Raw genomic sequence first — 21,671 nt, 5'->3', positions numbered from 1 at the left:
GGAAACATGACCTTCTATGTCATCTCACGTAGCTCCTGGTCGCTACGAGCTGGTGCGGGGGCTGAACTTGACGATGATGCTGACTCGCCAGTATTTGTAAGTTGCCCCAGCATTCCCTTGCCTAGATTGAGACCTGCAATCCCGTCTCTGATAGCGGCAAAGGCGTTACCGCTTGGTTCGGTAGATGCGCTCCGTTCGATTGGTGCATATCGCGACTCAGGGGTGAGTGTCTCGTGGGCAGTCTCAACTCCAGTGAGAACCGAGGGCGGCCCCGACTTGGAACTTGAACTGGATGACCGGGGATCAGCATCTGCTTGGATAACGCTAGGATACTGTAAATTTGATATGGCGGTTTGGCGGTCAGTCTCTGCTGCTGCAGCGGCGTTCAAACCGCCGTTCATCTCATCCTCGGTTCTCCCGAACAACTGATGCCACCATCTTATCTCCTTCAGTCGCGGTAATAGGATCCGCTCCTGTCCTTTGATGTGGTCGTCGATACTGGCATCGAAATCGGGGTTTTTGAACTCAGCTTGTCGACACAGAAAGTAGTCCCAAACGGAAGACGTCCGTTCTGCAGCTCGCGCATCTTTTCTCTGCTTCTCTGAATTAAAGAGGAAAGTGCCGTACTGACAAGAGTACAGGTGGTACAGAAGGCGGCGCAGGAAGCGCTCGTTATACTCAAAACGAGTCTTGTTTTGGCGTAAAAGTTGATAGGTGCAGTCAAGAAACTGGTGGAAGACAGGACTGACCATCTTTGGAGAGGTGGCTTCATCGTCAACAACCTTTCCAGGGGCTGTTTCACTAACTGCAGCCAAGTCAGGGTCATCTTTATTCTGGTTGAAGAAACGCTTTGCACCACTCAGCACATTCTGGAACGCGTCACCCCGGCCATCGTTCTCTCCGGGCTGTACCTTGGAACCTGCAAAAGCATCTCTCTGCACAGTGAACCAATCCTCGTGGTTCAAGTGACCCGATCGAAGCCTGAACATGTGACCAAAAGACAACCAATCTTTTTCCACAAGAACAATGAAACCCTCAATTGTGCGGTAGTATGGGTCCAGCATGATTTGAGCCAAGGCACTGAGCTGGCTCGTACGGTCCCAGCCGTCGGAGCAGTGGATGAGAACATGTGAATGGTTGATTCCGATCTGTCTTGCAATTATCGCTGAGCCATCCAGAACATCATGAATGTGCCGTAACCAGCCACTCTGATGGAGCAGCTCTCTGTTTGGTGGCAAAGGTGAAATGTCGGCGTCTTTGAGTGCGTCGATGACCTTGTTGAGGGAGCTTCGCATGACGTGAATATTCTCAATACTAAGGAATATCTTGCGTGCAAACTTGTACTTGTCCATATTTTCCGAGCCCATTCCTTGTACCTGATTCACCATTGCATTGATAGTAGGACGAGCATCCACAATCAAGTTGCTCTGCTGTGCACCATATACTTGACGCTTCCCGGAAGAATCGTAAACAGCAACGGATCTCGAAATGAGTTCATCTTCATATCGTTCAGTCTCCGAAAGCTCCGGCTCCAGCGACGAGTTTTCAAGGGAGACATCGGGCTGGCTCGATAGAGGAGTGCTTTCCTCAGAACCTGGCGGCAAAAGGGCGTTGAACGACGCCGCTACTAATTTCTCATCTTGCACGTTTGTCTTCCTTGTGATGCCGGAGAGGGGCTGAGAGCTTCGAGTGATGGTACAGTTGTTTACTGGATGGATGTACGACAGAGCCGGCACACGGTTTCTCGAGCGGAACTCCTTCGCATATTTAAGGACATTGTCCGATATTTTGGAAGGAACAACCAGAAAAGCAGGATACGTATCGCAAAAGGTATAGTCCTTGTTGATATGCGTGATCCTCCAACCTTTGTCAGGCAATTTCTCGCTTATGCCCTGGCGTCTGAACTCTGCTTTTGGATCATAGACCGACCAACCGTCAACCTCTCGCTCATGCTTTAGAGGCTTGTGGGAGAAAGCATAGAGCTTCTCTACTGTCCCTAGTTTGCAAGTTCGAGACTTGATGAAATCGAAAGCTTCTCGGGCAATCTCGCTGTCGGTGAAGTTGAATGTCACAAAGGTGAAGTCACGACATCGCAAACGGATCGATGGAGCCTGGCGAGATCCAGGTGGTACTGGCCGAAGTGCGCAATAGCACAGCATGGGATATGGAATCCATCTCTCGCGAACTTTGGGTTTGTGAGACGAACTTTCTGAGGGCTTGGCGGATTGATCGATGGGTGCGCAGAATACCAGGTGGAAATCCGTCAGTCGCAAAGTGCCATGAGTTGTTTGACCGCCATAGATACCCTGGACGCTTTCGATGATCTACATGACGTTAGGAGCCGAAACGCAGCGCAAAGCCGTGCATGAACAGGCGGGATGCTCTGAATGGCGACTAGAACCAGGCGATCACGCGTACCTTTCGGGCTTCCATTTTGGCAAACCGTTGCCTTATCGACTTTTATTCGCTAAAGCGCGAGAGATACCTCTTCGTCAAGTGTATGTTGTATCAATGATCTCTTTGTAGGTCGGTGTGGGGGACTACTCGGAAGCTCTGGTGATGTAGTAGAGGTAGCTCAATATCGCGGGGCCGCCGGAAGATGAAGAAGTAGCTGTTGTAAGGCGACCTTAGGAGGAGAGGTTATGAGACGGACTCTGACATATTTGTCACTTCCAAAGTAAGAAAAATTAGAAGCGCATGGGGCAAACCCTTGGCCTCGACTTTGAGTATTAATGGATGGAGTTTCTTTTAGAGCCAGAGACAGCTCACACTCATCATCACGAGCCACAGGCGCCCACTTAGCATCAGGTAAGGCATATGGCAGGAGGGGCTCAGCGCTGTCAGCTACCAAAAGAAACCGCGACGTCACCCCAGAGGTCAGAGCCACCTAGACATGGTCCAAGCACTTTCCCCATTTTGGGCTACATGGTTCATCTCGTTAATTTTGTTTCTCCGTTCTCCGACCGAGAGAATGTACGTACCTAGGTACTGGTACACATCTCCTCCCATTCAAGACCCACTTCTCCAAACGGAATGTGTGACTTGGGACCCGCCTGCCGAATTAGGGCTCAACCACACACCAAAAAATATTGAGCGAGTAAGCCAACATTTGTGAGTGCAGTGAAGCCGAAATCCACCCAGGATCGCGAATCTTTCTCTTCAGCCCGCCAACCCTCAGCTCGCCAACAGACTCAAGACAAGACACCAAGTCAAGTCCAGTCCCGACAAAACAAGTCCTATTTTCAAGATGGCTCACCCCGGATCTCAGATGTGAGTTGTTGACATTGCAATTCCGAGCCCCTTCCTTCATCAAATCGAAACATCGCCATCGTCACCCCGCCAAATACCATCCTTTTGTTAGAATGGTCGAGTCAAAAGTCCAAGTTTCACTAACAATCTTTTTCGCAGCTCCAAGCGGAGAAAGTTCGTCGCCGACGGTGTCTTCTACGCCGAGCTCAACGAGTTCTTCCAGCGTGAGCTCGCTGAGGAGGGCTACTCCGGCGTCGAGGTCCGCGTTACCCCCACCGTCACCGATATCATCATCCGAGCCACCCACACCCAGGAGGTTCTCGGCGAGCAGGGCCGCCGCATTCGCGAGCTCACCTCGCTCATTCAGAAGCGATTCAAGTTCCCCGAGAACTCCGTCTCCCTCTACGCCGCCAAGGTCCAGAACCGTGGTCTCTCCGCCGTCGCTCAGTGCGAGTCCCTCCGATACAAGCTTCTTAACGGTCTCGCCGTCCGACGTGCTTGCTATGGTGTCCTCCGCTTCATCATGGAGTCCGGTGCCAAGGGTTGCGAGGTTGTCGTCTCCGGTAAGCTCCGTGCTGCCCGTGCCAAGTCCATGAAGTTCACCGACGGCTTCATGATTCACTCTGGTCAGCCCGCCAAGGACTTCATCGACCACGCTACCCGCCACGTTCTCCTCCGACAGGGTGTCCTGGGTATCAAGGTTAAGATCATGCGCGGCTCTGACCCTGAGGGCAAGGCCGGTCCCCAAAAGACTCTCCCTGACGCCGTTACCATTATCGAGCCCAAGGAGGAGCAGGCTGTCCTCCAGCCTGTCAGCCAGGACTACGGCGCTAAGGCCGCCCAAGCCGCTCAGGCTGCTCAGGATGCTCGTGTTGCTGAGGAGGAGGGTGGTGAAGAGGCCCAGGCTGTTGAGCAATAGGATGCTTGAATCACCAGGCTGGGAATAGCCGCCAAAACCTGATGAAGGAAAGATGGAGATCCGTGGGATGAGAGACGGAGGTCTACTCAGGCGTCAATTGATCATTTGCATCTGCTAAGGGCACGGACGGTTTCATTCTTGCTTGTAATGGTAGGCAAAGCATAAAAGAGAAAAAATGAGACCCCATGATTACGACGACACGTCTTGTGACTGTGTCTTCTGTATACCAACACCTTGAGTGCCTCTGAACGACTCTTGAAGTCTTGTTTGAACTGAGTATGTGAATGTTTCGTAGACAGTGGAGACTGGCTTGCCTACATAATGTCGAGCTGACAACACTCAAGTCTACTTATCACGCATGCTTGTCGTACGCTAACAATCCACACCACGGCTCAGGGGGGTCGTAACCGCGATAAGGCAGTCAATCATGCCGTTTACGGTCATCTGTGTCCTACAAAGAATCTCAGATACTGTGTTTGGGTTTGGGTATTTGTCGATTTGTCGATATCTAATCATATAGCTGTTTGAAACGAACAGCCATGTTCGGTGATGTAGTCAATAATATCTAACTTCGTTATTGAGCATCTCAATTAACTTACAGAACTGGCCAATAAACGGATAGTTCTGACCACCAATCACCATCATTCACAATTAAGTAGACAAGCAAATCGTGGACGTAGTTGGAGGAAATAGGTTATGTGTACATATGAAGTAAAAGCAGGGATCCAAAATATATCTTCACCAGGCTGGTGAGATATAGTTAAGACGAAAAGGCACATCGCGGACAGCACAACAGAGAACCAAATATAATGAGGACTTGACATCTATAAGCTCAAAACTTATTTGTGTGAGATACATTTCCACCCGCAATTTCATTGTACCAAACGTCGTAATAAATTCTTGTCTATAGTAGGTAGCCTCTAGCTTTCCCTCTTTTCTTTGTTAAAATTCAAACTTAGCTTCCTCGAACCGAGAAAAAGCCCTGCGACTTGGATAACAGATCTACCATACCCGAAACGTTCGTTCATGCCCTGGAGAATTGAGGCAGTGATATACGCCCTTTCATCGCCCTTTCATCGCCCGATAGACGTAAGACAATGACGCCTCCTTTAATCCGAAACCATCCCTGTATAAACGGCCCTGATATGGAAGTTCGCCGTCCAGTCCCATCCTATCGCTCATGCTCTGTAGTTATCGTACAACGAGGATTCGCCTGTCGCCCCAATACAAAATCCGCCAACGCCGCCCAAGACCATGTGCCCATAGTACTCCAGTAATAGCAAACAATACATGTCGTCGATTTCGAGTCCCAATCCCGTTTGGCATAGGTAAAACACAGTTGGCACCAACATTAAAGTATGCCGTTGCGTAATGTACCATCCGCGAATGCAGCCCATACTCCGAGAGAAATGCCCGGTCAAATGGTTTGAAAATGTACAAAGCCTGTTTGAGATAATGAAACATGCAAGATATCGTTTGCGGAGCTGGTGACCGGTGGTTAACCGATATTCTATTACTCCGCCATTACGTTGCTGGGAACGTCACAGGCCATCACCGATCGCCTGACTTGTGGCGGTTATCGAGCTCGATGTTTTCGTCATAGCTCGCTTTTCCATTGCCGTTGGCATGCCGAACATCTTCGTCACTATCCGAGGCGAGGTCGGTCAGAGCGAAACCAGCAGCTTCTTCCTCGTCGTATGCGCGAATGAGACCCTCACGATCACCGCGTTGGCTGCTCATGCTGTGTCGTGAGGGATCGCCGCTTCTCCTTGCCTGCATGCTCAGACGAGTTTGTAAACCAGAGACCATGTCGGTACCGGTGGCATCGCTCCCTCCTCGTCCGGCGGTCAACCTTTGACCATGGGGGTCACCTCTAGAAAGGTTCAGGAGATAGACGCCCGTGAAAGTGACCAAGAATCCGCAAAGCAGCGAGAGGGTGTTGACTGGGTCATTCGTGTTGAATCCGCTGAAGAGGATAAAGGAGGCACAGAGGGTGGCGGTGGTGAACGTTACGTAGTAGAGAGGGTTGACGCTGGCACTACTGTTAGCAAAGGCCAACTGTCAGAACTCCATAAGCCACTTACATGTTAGTGGGAAAGCTGGCAAGAGCTTTGTTGAAGTAATTCATCTGAGTCACAATGCATACGGCCGTTAAAATCATGAAAACGTATGTCGAAGGGTGGCTGAACTGGTTGTGGCCAGCAAAAGTAAGCTTAAGCGCAATGCCAAAAGCCTTGACAGACATGACTGAAATGGATCCGACGGTGGAGCAGATGGAAAGATAAATGAGGGCGTTTCTCCTGCCATAGACAGGAGCGATCTTGTAAATCATGAAGACGGCGAAAGCGACAACGGCGAAGGCGTAGAGAAGAAAACCTTGTATCAGTTTTAGAAAATGCCATCCTCGTAAGTATGCTTCTTGTGTGTACGAACCTGGCTGAATTGCATAGTGCAAGATCTCGTCGACGGTCTCGATCTCCTCATCCGGAGGCGCATGAAGAACAATAATGACAGCGCCGATCAAGCATATAGCACTGCCGAGCTTGCCCAGCGTACCAAGCTCTTCGTTGAGGAAGTACGAGCCAAGAACAGCGCCAATGAGCACACTGAGAGCTCCAAGAGGTGTGACGAGGATAGCAGGGGCGAAAGCGTATGCGGCAAAGTTGCAGACTTCTCCTAGACCAACTAATTTGATGTTAGTTAATATGTCAATAGGGATCATGTCTGAGAGAGCACTTACGAGTCGCAATACCGGCCCACCACAGGGGATTTCGAAGGTAGACAAAGCCGTCGCCTTCAAAGCCATGCCGCTCTTCTGCTTGAATCAATCCCTAGGAAGTGGATTAGTTTATGCTCAAGGCGAGATGCAGAACATGGCGCCAGCCGCTGAAGCAACGATGGAATACGCCGCTCCCACGGGCAGATAGTAGCTATATTGGACGAACCTTTTTCGTAATAACGAAGCTTGTTCCTGAAATATGGTTAGACTTGCGACGCCCCCAATGTATTCAATTATGACTTACCAATCGCCAAGGCCGATGTCATAGCAAGAGCCAGACCGATATACCTTGAGGCAATATTAGCACTTGTAGTGAGAACAGTGTGGTCGGGATACAAGAAGGACCCGATCGAGGTGGCTTCTCAGGAGAAGACCAACAGGAGTGGAACGCGACATACTTGTCTTCAATCATGATGTTTCAAAGAGCGCACGACAGCGACGAAGCGCGCAAAGTCGACTTTCTATATATGCACCCAATGCGCTGAAAGCGGTGATCCGAATCGAATAGCGGGTTTGGCAGAATGCGCCGCTGAGAGTCGGGGTTGAACTGAAAGGATCGTTCACTACTGGCGTGGGCTCGCACCAGGCGAGAGAAGCCGTATAGCAATAATGAGTGTTGAAACGAGTGAGTTGTTGATGAATCGGGCTCGAATTTATTGCAGACACATGAAAGTATCGCTATAGACTCTTCGATGGGAAAGTTAAATCGAGATTGGAGTTCTGGCCGCGCGGACGACTGCTGAGTCGTGGTGTTGGATGCAGATGGAGGGGGACCAGGCGTGCTGCTGCTGTTGTTGTAAGGCAGCGATTTGTGACGAAGCAAGATCGGGTTTGCGGTATCGTATGGTCCAATTATTGTCGAATCCGTTATTGCCTTCGTATCTTGACAAGCGTGAGACTCGTGATGCGCAACGACGGTATTCGCAAAAGGCAGGGGGGGTTGGATGATAGGGAGAAGGGACAGCTTGGCTGGATTGTAAGTAAAAATGGAGAGGCTGCAGCAGCAGTGCGGATGGGATGAGATACAGTACGTACGTGCTGTGCTGTGCTGTAGTAGGAGGTAAGCGGTTGACGGGTATGGGTCAAATCCAGTTTGTGTGGGAGAGACAGAGACAAAGTTTGGGGAGGCCAGATCAGACCCGACGAGACCAGACAGGGGCCTGCTAGCTAATACCTACAGGCTACGGGAGGCTTGGACAAAACCAGCAGTGGAGAAGCAGAAAAGGCTGAGGTACCTGGGCGGAGGTCAGATTATAGTGCGCTGACAAGTACCGCCACCAGTATCAGGCACAGCAAAGTTCAAGAGGTTTCAAGAGAGGGCGCCAACAAAGGACAATGGATCCATCCACTACCCCCTGGCGTCAGGCCCATGACCCTGGCCGCCTGGCGTTACAACTTACCTAGACTCACTACATACTCCGTAACACTTCAGGGCCCCCTCAGGACTCAAAAAGAGGTGAGGTGGGGATCCTGTCCGAGGTCAAGTGCCTGAATGCCTGCACCTTTTCTTTTCTTTCTTGCATCTGACGACACTTCATTCCACGATCGAGTTATTTCTCTAAGAGTCCCCGAGAAACTAGTGACTAGCAGCCCGTAAAGATAAAACAAACCACTGAAATACGGCAACTTAAGGGAAACTCGGCACAGACCCGGGCGTCGAAACGCAGCAATTGCATTAGGTCGCCTAATAACTTCCGCTGACTTTAAAGTACTACATACATACATATGTACAGCTAATTATTGTACAATAGTCCTCAGATGCTAAAGCCGAGGCTTAGACGGCACGATACGACACAACCACAGCACAACACGATACGATCGGTGGGTGCGAGTGGTTCTCACCCCTGAACTAAAGTGATGTTGACACGCACGTAAGTATGTACGCTGAACATGCAGTTGTCCCTATCACAGTCACTTCAAATACACAGACTACCTACCTAGGTATTTATGTCAGTAGGATTGCCGTATTGATTACGGAGTACTTCCCAGAATATCGTAGCTCTCAACAATCACTTTAGAAAGGACTTCCACATTTCTTATATATAGTTTCTAATACATATATATATTTAAAAAAAAAAAAAAAAAAAGGTAAAGAAGAAATAGTAACAGATACACGACTCTGGTGATGCTCGCAGACTTTTACTCCCCGCCCCTGTAGACTCAATTCACGTCCATAACTAGCGCTTCCGACTGCTTGATTCAAGGGGGACGGACGATAAGCCCCTTGCTTCTCACCATCTGCTTTTCGGCTTTAACCCCTGGACTCGTCTCCATTTCCAGCCCATCAAGTTCGTCTGTCCCGCAACCTGTCCTCGTGTCCACGTCAGCAGCCCGCATCTCAAGCTCGAAACAGTCCTTGATTTTTTAGGGGAGGGTTTTTTTTTTTTTATAACATCCGCAGTTCGGTAGTGCCTCGCTCACTCCGCTGTGACAAAGATCGAGAACTTCTCAACAGCGCCTCCCGTGCGCCACATTTAATAGTTTTAGGTGTCTGAGCCACGTTCCGTAAGTTATCCTCACTGAAGCCGTTGCGAGAAACTGCAGCAAATATACTGTCTTGGCGGATAGAGTCTTGCAGTAATTGAATGAATGGATGAATCCAATCCCAAAATGCAAATTGGGCTGATATTGTGGGCTATTATTAACATACCAACCCTACTCTTCATCTTGTTCCTGATCGACACTCTTAGCGCTCAACTTAATCAACCCCTAACATAGCCGACACTTTCCAACAGGGATCCATGACGCCCTTTAATACCACGGGTGGTTCGGCGCTGGAAACAAGTTAGTCTTAAGGGATCAATGCTCATCACTAAAGTGTTTCAATCTTTTGTTTCTGTTTGGTGATAACTACCTGGCCAAACCCCTTCGCCATGATTATCATGATAATCCAGATCACGTTATTTTTAGAATCTTAGCGGCCAGATCTCAAGATAGTATTTTTATCAAGCGAATCAGCTAAAGACTGCCCAGGACCCTTCACCAAAAGTCTTCAATGGCCACCTAACCCAGTAGAAGGCTCATATTGTTTGCTATCAGTAACCCCGACTAAAGCGTAGGTAGAGTATAGATCCACATCAGAAATGCTGTCCGTCTCAACTATCTCCCACGCTTCGCTATAACTTCAACTCCAAGCACCGCTCACAGCTTTGAGTTTTCCCTCCGATCCAGCCGACAACGCCTCATTCCATCCCACGAACCATATCATACAGAACTAGAGCTAATCCATCTGTTCTCTTACCAACCAGGATCGTGCATTTTGTTCTTATATTATTATTTTGAAAGGGGAAAGGGGATCGACACTTGCGTCATCAACAATCGGGTATGAAACAAAACAAAACAAACGACCATGTTGTCGATGGCCGGAATCAAGCTTGACCTCATAAAATGCAGAAATGCATAAGATCTTTCTTTGCCCTATAGAATTAGTAGATGGATTCATTTCTTACCTACCCAGAATCCGCTGCTATGGGTCTGTGATCCATATTGTGTGGGTTCAGAACATGTTGCATTCTTACCACCAGGAAAACTTCTGCGACAATAGCGTTGAGAACAACGACAAAGGCCGAGGACCCGACTGTCGAGTTCAGATAGCCACTGGGCATCATGTTACCGGCAGCTGTTGAATTTTAGTTATTGAAGAGGGGGTTGCTTGTCGATATCGGAGAATGTTGAGGTTAGTTTGGAGGCGAACATCATTCAGGGACGACGGCGCTTGGCATCTGCATCACGTTAGTCAACATTGCAACTTGGCTGAGGATCTTGCTTAACGCACCTTGCTCATCCTCTGCATTTACATCATCGTCATCACCGCGGGCTCGTTTACCAGCAGCCGAAGGAGTGTTTGGTGCTTGGTCTTCTGGTTCATGTTCATCTCTCCAGTCTATTTCGTCCAGGTCGTCATCGTCGGGTTTCCTTTTCTCGGCTGTCTCTACTGTTGCAGATTCCACTCCGAGGTCAACGTTGAAAGTGGACGCTTCCTCCTCCTCTTGAAGAGTGGTTGTAGTGCTCGTGTCATTAGTTTGTGCATGGAGTGGTTCTGGCTCTGCATCAGCATAGACCTCATCTTGGGTCTCTGTATTCTCTTCAAGAGCAACATCTCCATTGAACTCGGCTTCCTCGGCTTCTTCGTCCAACTCGAAATTGGCAAATGGGTCAATCTCGCTGTCAGCTCGCGCTGGAGTAAATTCGTCAGTATTATTGAAAGAATACGTTGTGCTGAAGTCAGAATGAGAGCGGTGATGTTTGGATTGACGGGAACAGAGATATTGTACTTTGGGTGAAAGAATTTGCATGGTTCCGTAAGTGCGCTTGACAGTTTTCCGGAATTCTGCTTCATCTTTGTTGTGATTCTCAACATACTCTGCCACACAGGGGGCACAGAGGCAGAATTCGGGGTAATAGCAACAAAGGAAAGTGGAAGAGAATGAGGTCGCTTTACCATTTTGCTCAAGGCTATCCTCATCGGCAGCCGTGAGGCTGTCAACGGCGGCCTCCGGGTCCTCCAGATCAACGGCAGAAGCATTGACTGATATCTCAATTTGAGTTTCGGTTATGACGTTAATATTGTCTCGACCATCATCATGGCCATCCTGGTGACCGGCTTGCTGGCCATTGACTTCCTGGTCTTTAAACTCTTGGTCCTCAGAACCAATGACGGTGGGGTTCGAATGTTCGTCTTCCAGATATTCATCCTCATTTTCTGCTTCATCTATGTCGCTGTGATGTTCATCATCAATTGGGCTGTCAAATTCGTCCAGTTCCTCATGAACGCCATCGATAGTGGCAGCTGTCTCCAGCATGCTAGTTCCGGCAGTCATGGGAGTCTCGAAGAGGTGGATAACTTCATCAAGTCCCTTCCCTGCCGTGGCACTCTCGACGAGATACTCGAAACGCTTTTCTGCGTTGGGTTTGGTAAAAAGATAGGCATACAGCGGGCGCGAGCCATCTGGGTCCTGGTTCTTGACAAGAAGATCGAATATTTCAAGAATTTGACGGAGTGTAACGTTCGACATGGTCTCGCCTTGGGTTGCCTGTTTCAAAATGTTAGCGCATTCTGGATATAAGTCAGAGCCTTTTCTCACCTCAACAAGTTCGAGGCCAAGCTCATCGACCTGGAGTACCAAGTCATCATCCTCGGCAATCTCATTTTCAAGCTCACTCCGAAGACCAGCAATCAACTTCTCAAGTGGTTCATCAAGAACCGAAGTATCGGCAAAGAAGCCATGGGTGGTAGTGGAGAACATAGGAAATTCGTCTCCTTTATACTGTACCGTTATAGCAGGAAAGCCCTCATCTGTCTTCCCATTCGAATCTTCTCCAGTAGCTGAGTGATCCGCATGATCCGCATCAGTGGTTGCATGTTCGTCATATGCATCTGCGACATGTTCACCCACGTCATAATCGTGATCTTCAGCTTCCTTGACAGCTTCGGTTGTTTCATCATTTTGCCCTGATGCCAAGGTAGTGGTTTCTTCATGACTATTCGCATCTTCTCCATCGTGTATTTCGTCGTTGCCACCTGATGCGTGGATATTCTCACCACTATACTCATCTGCCTTCGCGTCCTCGGCTTCAGCTTCACCAGTCGCAACCTCATAATCGGGCTCTGTTTCTTCTTCTTCTTCCTTGGGATCGCGAGGCTCATTTTGATCATTGTGGCTTGGTATGTTATTCTCGTCTCCCGTGTGGTCGGATAACTCTTGTCCGGTTGCGGTAGCGTCATTATCAGGTCCGTGGTCATCTTGCTCTTCAATAGCACCGGTTGCTCCATTTAGATCAGAGTTTGTCACACGGTTTGCGGCAGCTATTTTCTCATCTTGATGCGAGTCCTCTGCTTCCGAATTATCCTCGAATTCATAATCAATCTCGTGTGCAGATGCATGGTCGTCAGACACGGCATCGCCACGAACGATTATTTCATCCAAAATGTCCACATTCTCTTCGCTTTCTGGCACGTCTTCGTCGGGTGGCTGAGTTGGTTGTATCGATCCCTGAGTCCCAAGCTCAGGAGCCTCGGTCACTCCATAATCCACATGTTCGGGACTGTTTGCTGTATTCTCGACATCATGTAGGTCGAAGTCCACACCCTCACCCATGATACTGTTCGTCTCGTAGGCTTCATGATTCACAGCGCCCTCATCTTCTTGCATTTCTCTTTCCGTGCTTTCCAAGTTGTCATCGTTCTTTTGCAGGTTATGACTGGAATCAACCATGTCGGTATCGAAGTCGATGAGATCGTCCTCAATTTTACCGTCCAAGATTGGCTTGGCAATATCAATGTCCATTTCGATATCCGTCACGTCTTGGAATCTTGTTTGGGTTCTTCAAAGCTGGTCCTTTGGATCGATTTGAGTGGAAGAGAGTTGCTGTGTGGAGGAATCGAGTGTTGAACGCGTTGAAAGCGAGGGAATCAAGGTATCGGGAGAATTTACGTGCCCAAGGGCGGCAGTTTGCGCGCGTCGGGATGAAATCGTACACGCGATGGGTTGAATCAAACAGACAAAGACCAAGCTTGGCTAGAAATGTAATTTAGGCTGGTATGCGACATTTGATCCAGGTTGGTGAGATTGCGTTTGATAAAAACGAAGGACGCCCACGCGCGCCGTTCTTGTAGTGCTGGGGATTTTACTTTGGCTTGTCCGTGAAAGAAAAACGTGAAATAGAGAGCCTTTGTTCAGGTTGAAAGTTGAAGTTGAGGAGAATATAGGGACTACCTAGGCAGGCAAGCTCTCTAAGAATGAACTTCGTTGGTGATTAAGCAGCGGGACCCAGAAAGGCTGAGATCAGGGAGGTAAGAGGCTGACGCTTACCTAAAAAGAGCTAGCGTGGGGTAGCTGGCTGCTGGGCCGTGCTGTTCTTTCCCTAGGTCCCACTTCATAGCAGCAGCTCCTGGGCTCCTGAGGTGCCCGGCTTCCAGGTGGCCGTAAGAGGGGTACGTACCTCTTCAGGCTCCTGCACCTCCCACCGACTTGAATATTGGCCCGCTCTATCTAACATCCAGGGGACGAGCATTCAACATCTTGCAACTCTCATCGCAATCAACAAACATCTGCTCGAACTAGTCCGCCAAGATGGTGCGCAACATCTACCACTATCACCCCTGCTTACATAATGTACTCATGCTCCTTAGGTCGTCCTTGCGGCTTCAATTTGCACCCGTGGAGGGAAAGCTGTCCTCTCGAGACAGTTCCGAGAGATGCCACGATCGCGCATAGAAGCCCTCCTCGCATCGTTTCCCAAACTTGCCGATAGCGGTACACAGCACACGACCGTCGAGCAAGATAACGTCCGATTCGTTTACCAGCCCCTCGACGAACTCTACATGGTTCTCATCACCAATCGACAGTCCAACATTCTCCAGGACATCGACTCCCTGCACCTGTTTGCCCAGGTAGTTACCAGCACATGCAAGAGTCTCGACGAGCGCGAAATCCTCAAGAATGCCTACGAATTGCTCAGTGCTTTTGACGAGCTTGTCACCCTCGGCTACCGTGAGAACTTGACCATTAGCCAAATCAAGACCTTCCTTGACATGGAGAGTCATGAGGAGCGCATCCAAGAGATTATCGCAAGGGTAAGAAGTTCCATTGGGATCTCCTTCACAGACATATACTCATACACGCATAGAACAAAGAGTTGGAGGCCACCGAGGAGCGAAAACGAAAGGCGAAACAGCTCGAGATGCAGCGCAAGGATGCTGCTCGCAGTGGTCGTGGAGCTATGGGTGGCATGGGCGGAATGGGTAGCAGCGGTGGTATGCCCAGAAGTCCTTCCTATCCCTCATACAACCCCCCTTCGCAATCCAATACCAACACCTACGACTCATACGAGGCAGAGAAGAACAAGTCCTTCAGCAAGTAAGTGGCACTTACAGCGTTCTAGAATACAATTGGCTAACACCTTCGAGGCCGTTGGCTCCTAAGGCCAAGGGTATGCAACTGGGTAAGAAGTCCAAGACAACTGACATGTTCGAGCGAGTACGAGGTGACATGGGAGGCGAAATCGACGATTCACCTCTTGTTGCCCCCGCACCCGTCCAGCATGCTGAAGCCGCCGAACCTCGCGTCTCGTCAACTCTTGATCGCGATGCTATCCACGTCACTATTTCAGAGACTATCTCGGCCAAGTTGTCTCGCGAGGGCGCTGTCAACTCTCTAGCTATCAGTGGTGATCTTGTTCTCCGCATCTCAGACCCTAGCCTGACAAAGATCAAGCTCGGCCTCCAGGCTGAGGCGTCGCATGGCGTACAGTTTCGTACACACCCCAACGTTGACCGAAATCTGTTCAACGGTTCCAAGATTATCCAGATGAGCAACACTGCACGTGGCTTCCCGGTCAACAACGCTGTTGGTGTACTGCGATGGAGGGCTTCTCCCAAGGTTGATGACGCCAGCGCATGCCCAATTACATTTACTGTCTGGATCAACAAGGAGGGGGCCAAGTACAACATAACGGTGGAGTATGAAATGACTGGCAGCGATGCCCTGAACGATGTTAGCGTCGTTATTCCCTATGCAGGTAGCGAGCCTGTTGTTTCAAGCTTCGATGCTACCTATGATGTTTCTGGCGACGCTCTCGAGTGGACAATTGGCAACGTGGATGAGGAGAACCCCAATGGCTCATTCGAGTTCGAGGCCGAGTCCGGAGATGAGAATGATTTCTTCCCTATGACGGTTCGCTTCAACAAGAGCACGCCATACATTGACGTTGACGTAAGTCTCTATCCCAACCTGTTGACCTAAGTATTATGTTAACCATTTCACAGGTTCGCTCCGCGTCTCTTTTGGAAGAAGAGGAGCAAGTGACATTTTCCAAGGAGATCAAGTCTCACGCGGACAACTTCTTGGTAGAATAGACGGAACCCAAAAGTCTTTCGGTTTAGGAACAGCTTCTGGGCGAATTTACTCTATAAAAGGATAAGGATATGTATTCGAGTAGAGCTGGAGATGGGCATTAGTAGGAGTGTCTTGGCGGTTTAGAACCTAATGGCGCAACGACAATTGATGTTACGTGTTTTGGCCATTTTGTTGATAAGTGGCCGTGTTCGTCATTATTGATTGACACGAAATCAACTTCCATACAGCTAGCTAATGATTACGCACGCAATAGTGAATGTTGTTGGGGAGTTGAAATGTAGAATTGAGGTGTTTATACTCATCAGCTTTGTTGTCGCATCCTCGATGTATTTTCTTCTTTCCTCTCTGCATCTTTAATGAGTATGCATTTCGTTCTCGTCTCATCTGACTGGACTTCTATTCTCGCAAGCAATATCGTGCCTGAGCTGTATAGTGCGAGCTGCTCACTGATGCACGGTCCATACTCACTAAATCCTCCCTGTGGGCTTGTTGTTGCTCGGTCACAACTCGCATACAACATCGCACCCTCCAAGCGACACGAAAAGTGATGGTTTACAGCTCATAGGGATGTTAGAAGTTCTCTGAAAAATACTCTCGTGGGCTGTGTCCACGCCACAGATGAACATGGCGCAGCGAAACCAACTTGCGCCCTTCAGCGCGACTGAGTATCAAGACAGGGCACCTGATGGCTACCCTGTGAGCTGCCCGACTCTAGATCTCTCAGCAACTTGGGACCCAGTGGACAAGAACATACTTGTGTATAGACCTCCTGGTCAAGTTGTTTCCAAGATCCACCAGGTTGGTGCGCCTGGCCAGAAAGCACCAGACGCGCAGGCAGTTACTTGGAGGTCGGACGGTCAGTAGGCAAATATTCCCATGATCGAGAAAACTACTCATTCAATCGGCGTAGGCCAATTCCTTGCAGTCGGATGGAGTGACGGCTTTGTGCGATTGATGGGGCTCGAGAACAACAAGGCAGCTCACCATATCAAAGTTGGCGAATCTCCAGGGAGCAAGATCACGCACATTGGATGGGCGAGTAGCAGTATTGCCGAGAAGGGCTCCAGCGCCGTGTCCCGAGCTCTGAAGGATGGCCTCGGTGAAGATTCAGCACGGAATGGGGATGGACTTCCGTTGAATCTTCCTCGTGAACTGACTTTCCTCGAGGTTGACACAGCATTACCCAAGATCAGCCCTCTTCCCAGCAGTAGTGCCGGCTCAGGGTATGCCCTCAGCTTCCACAGTCGAACGCAACATACTAATAATCCCTCGACAGAGAAGATGCTTTGGTTTTCACGTTGAGAACTGGTATAGACTTCCTCTTCCAACCCCCGAAACCAGAAGAGTATGATCAAGTCAGCGTTATGATTATCGGGACCAGCGATGGTCAACTTCAGCTGAGCATATACGATTCGTTCATCATTGGCAGCTTTCAATGCCCTCAGATTAACACATCAAGCTCACAGCTGATTCTTCATGCATCGCACCCACATGTATCAACCCAGGCTTTACTAGTTGCAGACAAAACAGAAGAGCCAGAAGAAGTGCACCTGGTGCCCATCGACCTTCCATTCATCTCATCCCACCCTATCAACCTTTCTCTCCTTGCCTCCAAGCTAACCACTCTTCAAAAGCTATTGAGGTATCTGAAGCAAGCGCAACTTCATATGCAGGTCGAATGGCGAAACACGCGCGAGCTTCCCACAAGATTTTTGCGGAGTATTCAAGGCGATCTCGAAAATCTCGAGACCGGGCCACGAAGTATTGTCCCTGCTCTTTACCATTTGGCTGTGACAGGTCACGCCTTCGAGCCTGTACGCGAGTGGCTGGTTGAAAGTCTGGCAGAACGAGTAAGTGACTTGGGATTTCAGGCTTCTCATGACATCGTGACATTTGCTAAGCTTTGCAGGGCCATAAGCGATGGGATAAGGCAGTAATCTCCGGTTTGGAGGGCCTCAGAAATTTAGTCCACGAGAACTTCCTCCCAGCTCTTGATCGTTGTGCAATCATCCTAAGCAGGCTACGAGGCTTGGCTCAATTCCATGACACCCGAGATGACATCGGCTTCACTCCCCAGCAAACTAGTCGCTTGATGGATATTGTTCAATGTCTCCAGCTCATCGGCCATAAAGTGTTGATCAACGTGATGGACGAACTTGATAGCTTTACCGCGTTCTCAACCTGGCTTCGCTTCCAAATCGACCGGCTTGCCTCTTCTAGCTCCGCGAGCGAGGAACTCACGGAAAAGGAGGCAACCATGGACATTGCAAAGGTACTGAGTTACATTGAGAATTATCTCATCGATAGCCCGCTTAGGCTGTTCTTTGACGAAATGACCAGAGAAGACTATGAAGCAGACTGGGCACACATAGAAGGTGGTCCGACTCTGCTTCATGTTCTTGATCAGGCGTTGGGAAAGTGGGAGAACGGACAGCCCAGCATGAAAGCTCTCCCACGTGTCGAATTTCTTGTATCATATGCCACGACCTGGGCGAATCGTACATTCAAGGGTATTGCAGAGGCAAAGAAGCGTAGCGTTCGACTTGGGAACCCAATTAGACTGTCAGCTGGTCGTGTGGTTTCACATAGAGATATGAGGATGAGCAAATCAGGGAACAAGGTGCTTGAGCTTCTTTGTGTGACTCATCTGTTTACTGACATCGAATTAGGAAACAAATGTGGTTACTGCTTTAGCATCTAAAGAGGCTAAAAACGAAGGTGAGGCGAGCCCTGTTCAATGACCTGAAGAACTATTCTTGCTAACAAATGGAAGTTCAAATATTCTCCGTCGGCATCGACATCATCAATGGCATCAGTACCAACAGACCGCCAAAAAGTTGTCGTATCGATCTTGGCCCACGTACACTAATTGACTTAAAGTTCCTCAACGACGAAACACTTGTCATACTGAGTAACAGTCAGGGTAAGCTAATAGGGAGTTTCTTCATGCAACAAGTATGATGCTAATGTTGCAAAAAAAGATAACGGGCTGCAGGTTGTCTCCGTACCTATCCGAACAGGAAGGCTTGCATATGCCAACTACGATCCTAGCAGGCTCAGTGAGACACCTTGCGTGTCAGTTGATGGATTTGCGGCCTACTCTTTTCCTGAGAAGTCGATGTCTAGACCATTGCGTATGGAGGTTAACGACAGGAATAATGTCAGGGGCGACATGCCCAAGAGAGTCTGCGTTGTTGAGAGTAATCGCACCACTATCAAAACATTTACTTTTCAGTAGCTCAAGCTGTCACGCGGTTCACTTAGATAAGAATCAGGGTAGAAATGGGAGAAGTTCGAAGGGAACCCGAACCCGGCGTCATGGACTCTCAAAAACAGGTATTGACAAGGACGCTAGCTTAAATAATTTACAAGGTAGAACATGAATATGAAGTGCCTGCCCCTTTCACTCATGGCAGTCGAATTACTGCTGCCGTGGCTTAGTGATGTTGAAGAATTCGGTTAATCCCTCAACAACGGCCTCGACGTTCATGTTGACCAGGGGCATGCTATCGTACGAGTCTTCCTTCATAATAGCAACAAGTGCCAAGTAACGATCCACCTCACGCAGCATGATGGGCTTGTTTCCGTCGTGTAGGACAAGACAGCTTTCTGCAGTGTTGCAGCCAATCTGTTTATCAATAGGCGCGCTCCAAGGTTCGCCCTCCAGACGACGACGCCCTTCATCACTGCGCTGCCACGTACCATAGACCTCGGTTATGTCAATGATGACATCAATGTAATCACTGCAGATCTCGTAGCTCGCCATATCAGCAGTTGCGCTGTCCGTGGCAATATAGATCTTTGTAAGCACATCAAAGAGGTATGCCTTCTCGAAACGGCACGTGCGGCAGAGGTTGGTAAGCATGGATTCCAGCGTTCCGAGGCGAGGAATGAGCTTCTGGATAACCTTGCTGAAAGCCTCGAAAATAGAATGGTTATAAATGGAGGTTAGGTGGAAGGTGACAGGGGCGTTCTCAAAGCCGTGGTCTGACAACTCATCTTGGATACGGATGGTGATATCGCGCTGAATATCGAGCTTGTAATCATCTGAGAGGCCGTCAACCTTGTGGATGAAGACCTCGATATTGATGTTGGGGTATGTTCGCTGGAGAAAAAGGATCGTGGTATTGAGGCGCATGACGGCTTCGAGGTAGTCATCCTGAGCGTCGATGACCCAGATGAGGGCACCGATCTCGCTGAAGATGGCCTCAATATCAAATCCTGGGTTCTCAAAGACGTCGATCTGGCCTGGGAAGTCCCAGACTTGGAAATCCATGAATGACCTATGCAATTGTGAGTTTATGGTTACCACGGCCAGAGTATTGCTAGCACTAACGCCATGGAGTCCTTTTGAATTCTAGCCGTTGATTCAAGGAATAGAGTCTCGTTCGGGGGCAGCTTGTGGAAGACTACACTGGAGATGGATGACTTTCCGCTCCTGTGACATACTGTTAGCTGGTGTCTGCTTTCTTCTCCCGCGCATATTATACCTTCGTTGACCCATGAGTAATAAACGCGGCTTCCCCTTAGGAGCTGCGCCAACAGAATTGGGTCCGGGGACGGCAGGTTTTTGTGCATCCTTTTTAGATGCCGGAGCTCCGCTAATTGACTGTTCAAAGAGACGTTGAAGATTTAGCTGGGCTGGACTTGTTCCACTGGCAGATGTGTCATCTGCCTCATCAAAGGAGCGCGCAAGATTGTAAATTGGAGGACTGAGTGACATTTTGGGACTTGTGCAATGGCAATGGAGAGGGGGTAGTTTGGTGTTGGGGGTGTTGGGTTATGTATTGTTATGGGTTCTTGGGTTTGAGTGAAACTGGATATCGGGTTTGCTCATGTCACTTGATATACAGCAAGGCTATCCCGAGGATTCATCTCCTTTTATTGTCCTCTTTCGTTGTGCCGGATCAAGATGGCGAGCTATCAGTGGTTGATATAATGGGCACTGACGGACAGGGACATGATATACCCGCCAACTGGCAGCACCTGATGCATCGGAGCAAAAGGATCTCATCCATTGCATTAACAGGTGAACTGAAGGCGTAGAGGGCTCCAGCTGGCGGGACTGGACGTGATGAGGCTTCAGCGGTCTTTAGACCCCAACTCGTACTCATAATTGCAGGCCAGCGTGGCTCGTATAGAGCCTCGCCTCACCACGCCTCGCGTTGTATAAGAGACGCGTATCCTACCACTTGAGTTGACACAGGCTCCTCTACACAGCAGCGGCCTAGCCAAGCGAGTGACCGTCGAATCAGGGCGTCCAGAGTGTTGCCAGGACGCTGATGCTGTAATTTTGTGGCCAGCGCCACTGCCGAGGACCAATCTTTACCTCGATGGAGGTCAGGGCTTGGTGACATATTGCGGGAGCTGACAGGATGGGAGAGAACCTTGGAGGTGACAGCATTGTTGCGCTGTGCTGTGCCGTGCCGTGCTGTGTCGTGCTTTGTTGTATCGTGTTGCATTGGTCACACGAGGGGTCAAGCGCACACTTGAGCGTCGAGACAAGAGAGAAGAAGAAAGCATGGGAAATCAGGCGCAACAAGCACTAGTATCTTACCTCCATTTTGCTTAGAGAGCCCAGGTCGAGCTATCCCGTGCTACACGATAACTCCCGTCCTAGTGGTCAACTCTCCGAGGCTGGGTTGGTCCAGATGTAGGACTGAGAACAAGGCTGTGAGGCTGAGAAAGTCAATTGCGACCTTATGGGTGCTCAGTGATTGATCAGTGAGCGAGCGAAACGACGGCAGCGTTTTGGTTGCTCCGGTGTTTGATTGGTAGATGCGTATACGATGCGATGGAGGACAATAGCCGATTATGACGAAAAATATGGGCATGGACGTACGTTCTATAGGTGATGGGTGATTTA

At 49.4% G+C, this 21,671-nt stretch overlaps 7 protein-coding genes across 7 annotated transcripts; 3 read left to right on the top strand and 4 right to left on the bottom strand.

The window, feature by feature from the left end:
- Window positions 1–14: 14 nt before the first annotated feature.
- FMAN_10403 (uncharacterized protein) lies at window positions 15–2,433 on the bottom strand (the record flags this gene model as incomplete). The annotated part of the gene is made up of 2 exons (XM_041821075.1): window positions 15–2,324; window positions 2,419–2,433. 2 exons carry the CDS (start codon window positions 2,431–2,433, stop codon window positions 15–17), a joined length of 2,325 nt encoding a protein of 774 aa, XP_041686891.1.
- Window positions 2,434–3,247: 814 nt separating this feature from the next.
- On the top strand, window positions 3,248–4,168 carry FMAN_10402 (putative S3 ribosomal protein; the record flags this gene model as incomplete). The annotated part of the gene is made up of 2 exons (XM_041821074.1): window positions 3,248–3,270; window positions 3,409–4,168. 2 exons carry the CDS (start codon window positions 3,248–3,250, stop codon window positions 4,166–4,168), a joined length of 783 nt encoding a protein of 260 aa, XP_041686890.1.
- Window positions 4,169–5,719: 1,551 nt separating this feature from the next.
- FMAN_10401 (putative DUF803 domain membrane protein) lies at window positions 5,720–7,213 on the bottom strand (the record flags this gene model as incomplete). Its single annotated transcript, XM_041821073.1, has 6 exons — window positions 5,720–6,200; window positions 6,253–6,544; window positions 6,602–6,853; window positions 6,909–6,999; window positions 7,114–7,139; window positions 7,192–7,213. 6 exons carry the CDS (start codon window positions 7,211–7,213, stop codon window positions 5,720–5,722), a joined length of 1,164 nt encoding a protein of 387 aa, XP_041686889.1.
- Window positions 7,214–10,646: 3,433 nt separating this feature from the next.
- On the bottom strand, window positions 10,647–13,234 carry FMAN_10400 (uncharacterized protein; the record flags this gene model as incomplete). Its single annotated transcript, XM_041821072.1, has 4 exons — window positions 10,647–10,669; window positions 10,723–11,124; window positions 11,389–11,980; window positions 12,032–13,234. 4 exons carry the CDS (start codon window positions 13,232–13,234, stop codon window positions 10,647–10,649), a joined length of 2,220 nt encoding a protein of 739 aa, XP_041686888.1.
- A 911-nt stretch (window positions 13,235–14,145) lies between these two features.
- Window positions 14,146–15,804, top strand: FMAN_10399 (uncharacterized protein; the record flags this gene model as incomplete). Its single annotated transcript, XM_041821071.1, has 4 exons — window positions 14,146–14,523; window positions 14,577–14,806; window positions 14,857–15,661; window positions 15,715–15,804. 4 exons carry the CDS (start codon window positions 14,146–14,148, stop codon window positions 15,802–15,804), a joined length of 1,503 nt encoding a protein of 500 aa, XP_041686887.1.
- Window positions 15,805–16,429: 625 nt separating this feature from the next.
- Window positions 16,430–19,043, top strand: FMAN_10398 (uncharacterized protein; the record flags this gene model as incomplete). The annotated part of the gene is made up of 7 exons (XM_041821070.1): window positions 16,430–16,661; window positions 16,716–17,028; window positions 17,082–17,655; window positions 17,715–18,425; window positions 18,475–18,523; window positions 18,579–18,728; window positions 18,787–19,043. The coding sequence occupies 7 exons, from the start codon at window positions 16,430–16,432 to the stop codon at window positions 19,041–19,043; spliced, it is 2,286 nt and encodes a 761-aa protein (XP_041686886.1).
- A 183-nt stretch (window positions 19,044–19,226) lies between these two features.
- Window positions 19,227–20,528, bottom strand: FMAN_10397 (putative Ras-like G protein RagC; the record flags this gene model as incomplete). Its single annotated transcript, XM_041821069.1, has 3 exons — window positions 19,227–20,088; window positions 20,142–20,243; window positions 20,296–20,528. 3 exons carry the CDS (start codon window positions 20,526–20,528, stop codon window positions 19,227–19,229), a joined length of 1,197 nt encoding a protein of 398 aa, XP_041686885.1.
- Between the last annotated feature and the right edge of the window lie 1,143 nt (window positions 20,529–21,671).

Source organism: Fusarium mangiferae, assembly GCF_900044065.1.
Source record: "Fusarium mangiferae strain MRC7560 genome assembly, contig: FMAN_scaffold011, whole genome shotgun sequence".
Classification (NCBI taxonomy): Eukaryota; Fungi; Ascomycota; class Sordariomycetes; order Hypocreales; family Nectriaceae; genus Fusarium; species Fusarium mangiferae.
Note: the sequence above shows the minus strand (reverse complement) of the source record. Positions and strands in the feature narration are given on the sequence as shown.